General features: G+C 43.2%; 1 protein-coding gene across 3 annotated transcripts in view; it reads left to right on the top strand.

Annotated features, from left to right (window-relative positions):
* Positions 1-11,286, top strand: part of LOC102196931 (transcription factor COE3) — a 139,708-nt gene that overhangs the window by 31,755 nt on the left and 96,667 nt on the right. For all 3 annotated transcript variants that reach the window (XM_013912039.1, XM_005737733.2, XM_005737731.2), the window contains exon 6: positions 6,853-6,921. In XM_013912039.1, coding sequence (XP_013767493.1) covers positions 6,853-6,921 — 69 coding nt within the window. The remainder of the gene's footprint in view (positions 1-6,852; positions 6,922-11,286) is intronic.

The raw sequence follows: 11,286 nt of genomic DNA, 5'->3' as shown, positions 1-11,286 counted from the left end.
ATCTTTAGAGTAATCTGGGTAATCTTTAGAGTAAAATGGGCAAAACCAGCAACAGCTCAGAGTGGAACTTGTTTAAATGTTTAGTAGACTGATTTTCAAACTGTTAAGATGTTACTAAAAAGTTAAAAATGGAATCAACAGGTTTAAATGTTTGTTGGATTGGTTTACACAGTGAGCAGAAAACTCAGTTTGTACCATTCAGTTGAACTTGAAGCAGTTAAAACAAGAACAGGTCTGACATTTTCGACCTTGCATCCACCTCCTGCTCTGCCGTTTATCTCTCCCGCTTTTTCAGCCAGACTTGAGTATCTGTGAACTTCCCTTCTGCTCGCACTTTTTATCGAGCTCACTTCCCCCTGCGAGATTCCGTCGATACGAGCTTCATTTCCATAACGACGGCTGGCTGTCGGCGTCTCTGAGCTTCAGTCATTATGTGATTGAGTGCGATTATTAACCAGCTTTCCCCCTGATGGATGTTGTGTTTCCATTCACTAATGAGTGAGGCATCAGAGACTGCCTCGCTGTTTCTAACACGCGCTCCGTGTTTCTCTGCCTCCATGGCCCCAGGTGAGGTCGTCTTTATGGGCGTCCCCATTGGTTTGTCTACCTGGATGCTGCACCTTTGGGTGTAGCACCTGCTGCAGGATGTTACCCTCTAATGTTTTTTTTAATAGAGACATTCTCTGGGTTTCTTCGGGTCTTAAAGTAGTTAGGTTTTCTAGGAAAACCTGAAAACCTGAAAAGACATGAAATAGTCAGTATTTACATTAAACTGAGCTTGTTTTAGACCTTAAAAATCTGATATCTAGTCATTCTTTTTTCCCCCCCTCATAAATCTTGAAGAATGCAGCAAAAATGAAAGAAATGAATGCCCTTGGTAGTGAATTCTAGGCCTCATCATCCTACTTTTGCTGATATCCTTCTCATGTTGGTCAGTATGTTGATGAAACTGGTATTAGATCTGATTTGAGCCTATGTTTAGGTTTTAAACCTGCCTAAAACTCTGAAAAAGAAACATTATGCTCTCACTGCTTGAGTTGTTGGTTACTAACAGATTTATATTTTATATACATTTAACAGTCATGTAGAAAAAAAACCTTTTTCATGCACTTTAATCATACAAGAACCACCGAACTCAGAAATTGTCACTGAGATAGTGACAGTGACAGAGCATCACTCTGTCCAGTTATGCGCTACACTAATGGCGTCACAGCTTTGTTATTCAAGCATGAAAACAAATCCCAGCCAAAGTAACTGAATGTTTTAGTCCCTTCATCCTGTAAACCTGGAGAACATCCAGCCAGGATGCTACAGCATCAGTGCAAAATACAGCACATGTGCAGCAGATGCACTAATTTGAAGAAAGTACATGTAAATGTTAAAATGAGGGACCCTCAGTCTGAACAGTTTAAGTTACTAGTTACAGAGAAAACATCACGAACTCTCAAAAGTTTTGAGCTTTTGGGTTTGCAGTGGTGCAGATTTCCATCTGAGTGCTTATAGTTTGAAGATGTTTGTGAAACACATTTCTGGATTATCTGTGGTGTGATTTGGTTTGTTCCTGGATTATCGCAGAATTAAATTCTGGATTTTTATTCAGTTACTGAGTTGGAACTGGGTTTGGTGGTATCTGTTTTTCTGGAAGCCGCTCTGGGACACTGTCAGGTTCCTTCACTGTGTGTTTGAGCTCTGACCTCGCCATCATATTACCGATTCACATTAGCCCTTCTTAAACTGATCTCTGCCATCACAAAGCAGCGAGAAGCAGTGAGAAGCAGGCGCTGCAGCGGCGGCGGCAGCCAGGTTGGCACTGCGGCATTGCCAGCAGGCTCCCAGAGGCTCGCCAGCTCCGGGCCGCTCGCCTCGGCTCGCCTCGCCTCGTTGGCTGCCAGGCTTCGGGCGATGCTGAGGAAAACCTGCTGCCGCGCTCACAGAGGAAGGTGGCGTCCAGGCCGGGCTGGAGCGAATCAGCGGGCCTGGCGGCTGCTGAGGTTTTCCAAGCCTTTGGGTAATTACAACACTTGCCCTTTGAAAGCGAGCCCTGCATCCCCAGCCCGTCCCACTCTGTGTTATCTGGATGCTGTGATCCTAGTGAGCAGTGGGAATCGCTGTTTATTTTCTTTCTGTGTGTGTGTGAGAGAGAGAGATAGCAGCACCGACATGCCTGGACAAACCTTCTCTTTGTGGTTTAAGTAGATTCCACTTGTGGTGACGTCTGAAGTGGCGAGGAGGAGCAGCCAGCGGTAATGATGCTTGTGTGGCCTGTCTGAGGCTCGCCGGCCAAACTGGCTCCTGTGGCTCCAATGTTTTTGGTGACCTGAGAGAGAGAGTGTGTGTGTGTGTGTACGACCAGTCTCTCTCTGCAGCAGGGACGAGCTCTCGCCGCCAAATGAGTGACAGCAGCAACACCACACACTGTTTGTTTTATTTTAGCCACACACACACTCATCCCCTCTCAGGTCTGTGTGTGTTGTTCCTCGCAGTCATTAGCCGGCCGTGGTGTTAGCCTGTTTGCGGCCCGGGGGGAAACGTCATTAGGGCGATATTGTGGACGCTCAGCCAAGGTTTGTTTTCGTCTTTGGAAAGGGGCCCCAGGTCCCTGGAGGGGCCCCGGCAGTGCTCCTGGGGTCCAGTTTGTTTATAACACTTCTTTGGCAGTTTGGAGGAGGTTGTCACCACAGCAGCACCAGTGGGTTTCCAATGCTAATTGGTCTCCTGGAACTTTCACTAATGGCTCCAAGTAGCTGGGGGAATAAATTATTGTGGCGCGTTCTATGGCAACAGTCACACGTCCATACAGAGACACAAACACGGCACTCGGTTTATGATTTTTCTGTACTTAGAGATCAAACGGTGTGATAAATGATTCATAAAGCGACTCATTTGGCATTCGCAGCCTCGATTTGACGCTTGTTTGTCAAATGGCAATTTGATTCAGGACAGCATGGGGCGAACGCAGGACGTCACGGGTCATATGCAATATGATTAATTTTTAAGAATTACCGGAAGATATGTTAATGACCCTCGCAGCGATAAGAGAAAAGCATTGTGCAGAGCAGCTTGTCAGAAGGAAGAAAATTAGATCTTGTGTCGGGATCGTGTTGTTATTTTAATGATAGATGGATCGCTTGTGTCAGATTTTTTTATATTTGCATTTCAGAAAGCTCGAGCTCGCCATTGTAAATTAATTTTGACAAATATCTGAACGTTTCTGTCTCATTGTTGACTGAAAAATGTCCTCTGAGGCGGAGAAACTGGGAGTGATACCGAGCTGCAGCTTAAAAGTACGCTGAGCTTAAATGTAACAAAAAGTGCAGCATTTAAAGGTTTTTGTACTGAATGTGAAGCTTATTTTAAAGTTTCAGTCCACTGGAATATAAGTTATGCAAACATAAACTGAGTGATTACAACAGGGATCTCAAAAATAAGGCCCGGGGCCCAGAATTGGCCTGCACAACACTTCAATTTGGTCCACTGGACGGCTTTGAAAAATGCGAAGATCTGAAGGAGAATTATTTTAGATGTTTAACTGTATTTTCATAATTTTTATAGCTTCTCCTGCTGATAATGACAGGAATGGTCTGTTTGATGGTCTGTTGTCCGATAAACATCATTGTTCACATTCCTCATGTCATTATGTTCTAACACAGCGGTCCCCAACCTTTTTTGTGCTACGGATCGGTTTATGTTCCACAATATTTTCGCGGACTGGCCTTTAAGGTGTCGCGGATAAATACAACAAAATAAAACCAGTAACAGTACCAAAAAAAGGAATATTATTCATAACACACGGGAAAAGACCCAGGGAAACCGAGTTAACGATAAAAACGATTAAAAAAATAACGCTAAAAACCCTGAAATCATACATTTCACACCCGAGCCTCAACTCTCGCAGCCAAACGACTCACGGGCCAGTACTGGTCCATGGCCTGGGGGTTGGGGTTTGCTGTTCTAGCAGATGATTTGTTTTTATTTTTACATGAAATGGTCAAGGTCACGTTTATTTCTATAGTACATTTAAAAGAACCAAAGCCAAAGTGCTTCACAGGCAGGAAAAAAGAGAAAAAAAACCTGAAAACTGAAACAATTACAAGATGCTGAGGTTTGGCTTGAATTAAAGACAGCAGAAATCAGTCTTCAATAAACATTTACATGCAGAAACATTTGGGGCGGTTCTAATATGTAATTCCAGTATTCCAGAGACTTGGCGCAAAAGATCAGTCAGCTAAATGGTAACCCATTTACTCTCTTAAAAATAATCAGTAAGCCAACAAGGTAACACGTTCTCATTTCAGATGCATCATCTCATCTGAGCTAAACGTCGAGCAGTGGGGTTTTGTCTTCCCAAATCAAAAGCATGACTGACTCTTTCCAAGACAGTATGAGGAAGATTGGCCCCTCAACCCAAGTGGAAGCAAAAAGTTTTTACATGTTTATCAACATGCAATGTGTTAGCAAGAACACGTAAATTCATCCCTGTTGTGAAATTCAAAGATCGGACTCCACATTTGTTGTTGTCTTCAGATCTCAGAAATACTTCAGTTTGATTTTTAAACGTGTGCCGCGGTTCCATCTGCCTCTCGGCTCTTTTAATTAATTAAATATGAAAGTATTTATTCATACTGTGTAGTCGTTGTTGCATGTAAAACACTTTGTGTCGCCTTGTTGTTGAAAGGTGCTCTACAAATAAACTGGCCTTGCTCGGCCTCCCCTCTGATTGGTAGAGGTTGAACATGAAGCCTGAGAGGAACGCCTGCAGGCACTGCTCAGGGCAGTAAAAACACTTTAACATCCTCTGCATGTTTTCATGAAAAATAAAAATATTCACAGTCAATATCCTCAAAAAAAAGGCACACGAGTGAACGCCACAAATGTTATTCATTATTTCTGTTGATTTACTGACTGTTTATTAAAAACTTATTTTGCTGGTTTAGTTTGAACTCTGAGCCCTAAATCGACTTTGTCCACCTTTTGTAGTAATTAATACCAACTACAAATGAAAACAACAACACATCCCTCTGAAAAAATAATACTATAAATGTACATTAAAGTTTTGTAAACCCAATCAGCTCTGCAGCAACTCTCCTGCAGTTTGTATTTGCAGCTGATCAGCTTCCAGCCCAAAGCAGCTTCACCCCGTTGAAGGCTGCGTGAGAGGTCACTGAAGCGTCCTTCTTCTCATTTCTCGCTTCCAACCCTAACCCTAATAGGGCAGTTTTGCCTCTCACTTTAAGACTTTAAGACTCTCTAAAAAAAACTCACCTCGCTCTGATTGGCCAAGTTCTGGAAGCCTCCAGAAGAGCAGCACACAGTGCTTTGAGAGCTACACTCTTGGCTTTTGTGAAATGTTTAAATATTAAAGAGGCGGGATGGCGACACCACCCTGTCCTCATCCCCAGGCCGTCATATAGCGCGGCCCTTAGTGCCATGGTTACGAACACGGTGTGAAGCGTCAGGATGCCGGGATATCCAATTACAACCTTTCACCACGTAACGATGTCATTCAGCCTGTCCTCGTCCCAGGGGCGTGGCTTTGCACATGTGCAAACCTGGCCGTCGTCCCTGTGGCCATATAGACGGAGTGACACGTGAGGGTGAACAGATTTAACCACAATCTTTCCAAAGCGTAGTCACTGTATTGTATTTTTACCCTGTTTTGTCTTTTTTCTTATAGAATTCTTTTAATATTTAAACCTGATGGTGGTTTTTGGCCTGATTCTTTGATCTTGTCCGTCCCATAACATCTGCATCACATTATAAATAAATTTGATTGGATATCAATATTCAGATCAGTCAGTACTGATGTACTTTGTTACATCCCCCACCTGACTGCACACCTCACGATGCATTCACTGATGGCCTCCAGCCGTCAGGACATTTGGACGCTTCGTCATTCAGACAGTTTCCTGCAGTTTCAGTGTGTAAACGTCTGCAGCGGCGTCTCATCCGTCCATCCATCTGATGGATATTAATGTGCCGGGCTCAGCCGACTGCTGTTCTACATGCCACACTGACCCACCACACCAAAAGCCTCATTTGGCTCCACCCGCCCCCCACCCTGCAGAGCTGAAGTAGAAATCCAGCGCTCCCTCCGGATGCCTGCACAGACTCTGGACGGGCTACTGGCTCGTTTAATTTTGGAGTCTGCGGCTGCTTGGATGAAACACCGGCCGCTTCGCCCTCTGGCTACCTGGACGGCTGTTTGGCGAGGCGCCCTTCGGTTGGCTGGCTGGTTGTCAGGGCGATGGCACCGGGGAGGATGGGGGTGCTTCCATTGCTGGGTATCATCCAACTGTTAGTGACCTTGGCTTGGACCCCACCCAGCTGGACTCAGCTGTGTGTCTGTCTGTGTGTGTATCTGACACCAACCTGCTTTTCAAAATAAAAGTTTTTCCGGATAGCTGGGTGGATTTATTTTAGAAGCAGATTATTAACTAATAATATATATATTTTTAAAAATCTATATTTTTTCACAAATTCGGTTGAAACTACAGATAAATTTAGAAGTCACTTTAGTTAATTTAAAGACAACTTATTTTCTTAACATCCCCTGCAATTAAGCGTCATTCTTGAATATGGTTTGAATTATTTTATTTCCCTGTTCTCTCTTTTATGACTCATGTTCAGCAATTTGTGAAAAACCTGAAACTTAATTTGCATTTTTTTTAACACTACTGGTGACTTGTTGGAACAGTCCGCTGAGCTCAGCGAGCTGTGAATGTGAAGATCACTGATGGTTTTACTCATTTTTAAAGGTTAGAGAGGCTCATTGACCTGCACCTGTTTTGGGTAACGTTTAAATCTGTTGCTTTTTCAAGTCGTGTTAACTCAGTGTGTCCTTTCCTTTCACAGCCGGTGTTGTGACAAGAAGAGCTGCGGAAATCGCAATGAGACGCCCTCTGACCCCGTCATCATCGACAGGTAGGAACTGTTCTGATTTTCTTTCTGCTGCTGTGTCTGGTTCAGGTTTCTGGCTCAGTTTGTGATGCTCATGAACATCAGGAGTGATCGCACAGTGAGGAGTCTGGCGTTTATGATTGGACATTGGTTTAGCCTCCTGCTTGCGATCGCGAATCGTTTCTTTGATGTCTAATTGCACGGTCGGCGTAAAGCTGGCTGTTGCCGAGTATAAATGGAGGGAATCAGTTGTTTGATTATCTCTAGTTGCTGCAAGTGAACGCAGCGCAGTGCAAACTGCAGGTCAGGGTTACTTCTATCCAGCAAACAGGATTAAATACACTTTTGGTTTATTTGCTTCTCACTGTGAATGTCTTACTTCTCATTCATCAATAGCAGCCATCAGTTAGGCTGATTTTTTAAGAGTCAATCTAACTTCAGTCCCATTTTTTTCCCAGAAGTCTGCATCTCTCCGCCTTCAGCAAAAGTTTGAGTTGTTGTTGTAATTGTTTGTGTATGCAGGATATTAAACTCGGCCCACTTGTCTCGGTCCTTTCGTGTGGAAATCATGTGGTAATGTACGAATGAGGCTTGGGTGGGATTATGGTGTTAAAATACCAATCTTTCTGTTTTTGTAAAGGGAGAAAAAAAACTTCTACGGGACACATCTTTCTAAAATGGGTTAGACCTAACACTGATGGATTAGTCCTCACAGGGTTAAAGTTATGGATGGATGCTACATTTAGTGCTTGTATTATTGTGCACTGCTCAGACATGCTGCCAGAGGACAGTAGTTACAGCTAAAACGCTGCGCTGAGCTCAGCGAGCTGTGAAACATGGCGACTGTTTGATAAAGGTGAGCTAGCCAACATGGACGACGCTGTGCCAGAAAGCTGTGGCTAACAACGATGGACTAATTACCTCTAAATAAACAAAACTAACATAATTTTCTTAACGATGTATCTGATATTGTTTAAATTTCATATTAATCTCGCTCCACAACCAAGAATCCTTGCAACTGACCCATCGTATTATTGTGATGCTTTGCATCTCTAAAGCACAACTTGTCCTGCAGTGGAAGAATTTTTGAGCAAAAAAAGTCTTAAAGACGTAAATGTTGCTGTGGAGGAAGGATCAAAGATGTGACTTTCACCCTGGAGACTGGGGTTTGTGTCCCTCAAAACCAGAAATAGATGTATGTATTTCTAGACTTGGAGCTTGTTATGTTTTCAGATTGGAAAAAAATTGTTTTTGGTGGAATTTGTTTTGTTAGATGTCTGTTAGGTCCCTTAAAATACAACATTCACCACATATTAAAAAGAATTTACGGCAGAAAGACTGAAACCACTGAGCTGTTTATTTTAATGAGATGGTCAGTTCTCTGCTGTTTTTACAGATTCTGCTTAAGTAAAGAATATCTTACATTTTTATTCAGAAAGTAAATTGTGAAAGTGGCAAATGAAAACCCCATGTAGTGGTGCGTTTAAGGACACCGACGTTTAAGAACTGATAGCTGAACGTTCAGCAGAAAAAGAAGCTTTAAAAAGAATAACGTGAAACTTTTTGTGAGGCGATTTTTATGCAAATTAGCCTGCAGGGAGGTAAGGTTAAGATCACATAAAATGTTTGCATGTATGAACCTCTCGCACATGTTGATGCAATCCAGCTGTGCTCTCTGTGCAGCTGTTGCTGGCATCAGTCGGATTTCTTTTGTTTCTTTCCTGCTTCTTCTGTTTTTTTGGCGTCTCACTTCTTTCTCACCTCTCGCTTCCGGCACGAGACGCCGCCGTGTGAATCGTTTAATCAACACCAGCAACAGCAAAATAACATTTACATGCTGCAGTACGAGTGCGAACTGGCGGCTGATCACAGGCTTCGGTTCGCGGCGTCTGCAGCTCTTTAAGACCTAAAGAGGTCCGGTAACGCTCCTTTTCTTTTATTCTCATCCATGAAAACGTACAGCTGGGAAACACTGACCCAAAAATGTGATTCAGTGCATGTCAATAAATTCATGCCCTCGGAAAAATACGTTTTTTGTTTTTTTTTCTGATTTTAAAACAGCAGCCGTGATTCCTTAATTTATTTTTCATCCAATGCCACATTAAAAAAACAACAACCCCACATCCAATCAGGCGCTCACAACCGCCAGCATCACAATCCTTTATTAACCCGGCGCTCGTCCTCACCGTCTAATCCCTCCGCCCTCGGTGTCCTTGGAGTCGGCGGCTGTCCGTCACAACGCCTGGCTGCGATTGGTCGGGTCGCAGTGGTGGGAGCCAGTGACCTCAGAAGAGGTCAGGGGGGAGGACGGAGGGGGGGAGGGGGGCCAGGACCAAGTCCATGTTGGCTCGTTAGAGAGGCCTTGGACCTCAGCCACACACATGCACACACACACACATACAGGTGATACACACTTCCATAGTGTGTGAGCTCTGAGACACACATTTATAAGAGAAAACACACAAGTACACCCACAGTGTCACTGACACACACACACACACTGCTGTGTCCTCTCACCTCAGACTCTGTGTGTGTGTGTGTGTGTGTGTGTGTGTATGTGTGTGTGTTTAAAGGCTTTGTCACCTCTCCGTGTGTTTTGTCACACATGTGAAGGACTCTAAATGTGTCCACCCAAACCTCAGGGTGAAATCTAAATCCTGGTTCAGGCTTCTGCATTGACTCTTTGCAGAGCCGATGATGTAACATATCTAAATGTCCGGCGCCATTGGCAGCGTTCTTGCTCGTGCGTGGCGTTACTCGTCTTGTGGTCATGTCCCGTTGTTTTATATCTCGAGCCAACCACGATACAAACAAAATAAAATCTCTGCTCTATGTTGTGGTCTGGTCTTTAGAAGATATTTTTCCTCCAAGTTTTTCCACTTTGTATATTCTGATACCTTCATCACCCTCCTTCCAGGAATTTGCTGCCACCTGTGAGTCCTAGAAGAATAGAATAATCCTTTAATTGTCCCACCAGGGGAAATTTGGTTGTAACAGCAGAAAAAAAGCACATGTACAAACAGAACAGGACACAGAACAGAAACGGCAAAAAAAAATTACATCATGGACAATAGTTATGAAAACAGAGTACAGTAAACCCAGGTTGTAGTGTGCAGACAGAGCAGGGTACTGGAAGATGTTTAAATAATTAAGAATATTAAGAATATTTAGAAAAAGTACAGATTGTGCATTGTACCTGTGCACAATCCTTAAATTGATGCTATGATTATCATTGCTCATTTCAAGGCGGTGATTTTTATTCTGTCACTAATAAATTCAAAAACTGCAGCGAATTTCCAGAGAAGTGCACGTCAGATTACAGTGTAGGGTTTCAGAGTGGTCTGCGGTTACGCACTGAAGCATTAAGTGCAGCCCTTCTAGAAGCAAGTTTTGACACTCAGCAGCCATCTTGGCTAACGCCTCTGGGCACTTACTTTGGACGGGGAGAGACCCTAAACTTCAAGGTCAGAGGTCACAAACAAATCGGGGTAACAAAACACTTTTATTGTAGGATCTTTACAATAAAAAAGAGCTTCAGTGGATTGTTGCTGTGATTTTCTTTTATGATGAATGTAGCTAATGTTAGCCAGCTAGCTGATAAACTTATCGGCCAACATTAGCCAGAATTCCAATTTCTTCTAATAAAGCCTATTTGAACCAAATAGGAATTTAACCAGTGGAATCTGAGCTTTATTTCTCCCAGTGAATGTTAGTATCTATCAGTATGTGCTGGAAAGTTAGCTTCCCATTTCTTGAATTACTGATTGTCTTCCAGTTCAGGTCACTTGGAGATTAAAAAGGTGGAAAAAGTGACTGGACACTCGCAGGTTCCTCTGATCTCAAAATCCTAAACTTATACTGTAATCACAGGATCCCAAATCTGTCACATCTGTTATTTTTAAAGTTAAAAAATCCAGTGAAAGGAGATTGTTTCACCCAGATCAGAAGTCCTGTGAAAATATCAGTCCTGTGTGAATCGGCATCGCTGATTTTGGTCTGTTCATTTCTTATGTTGGTTTTCTTCTGCCTTTTTCCCGAGGCTGTAATAGTTTTAACATTTTGGGTGCAAATCCCTGAGGTTCATGGAAATCTATTATTAGAAAGAGCGACTCCATTAGAAGAGCCAAAACTCGAAGGACGATGACATGGTGATCACAGATGCTGGTAGATTCACGTAAAACACACACGCTATCTTTTGCGAAACACAGACACATGAAATCACATGACGTCCCCTGGTTCTGTGACATCCTGACAAACTCTGGAAAATTATTTTCTATTTCCTGGATGTTTCTCTGCAGCCTGACCGCTTTAATTAGGACAGGACACTGATACTAGTCCACTAACCCAGGGAATACACGCACACACACACACACACACACACACACACAC

The sequence above is a fragment of the Pundamilia nyererei genome, unplaced genomic scaffold, assembly GCF_000239375.1.
Source record: "Pundamilia nyererei isolate P.nyererei 1_Seehausen unplaced genomic scaffold, PunNye1.0 scaffold00079, whole genome shotgun sequence".
NCBI classification, from domain to species: domain Eukaryota; kingdom Metazoa; phylum Chordata; class Actinopteri; order Cichliformes; family Cichlidae; genus Pundamilia; species Pundamilia nyererei.
Note: the sequence above shows the minus strand (reverse complement) of the source record. Positions and strands in the feature narration are given on the sequence as shown.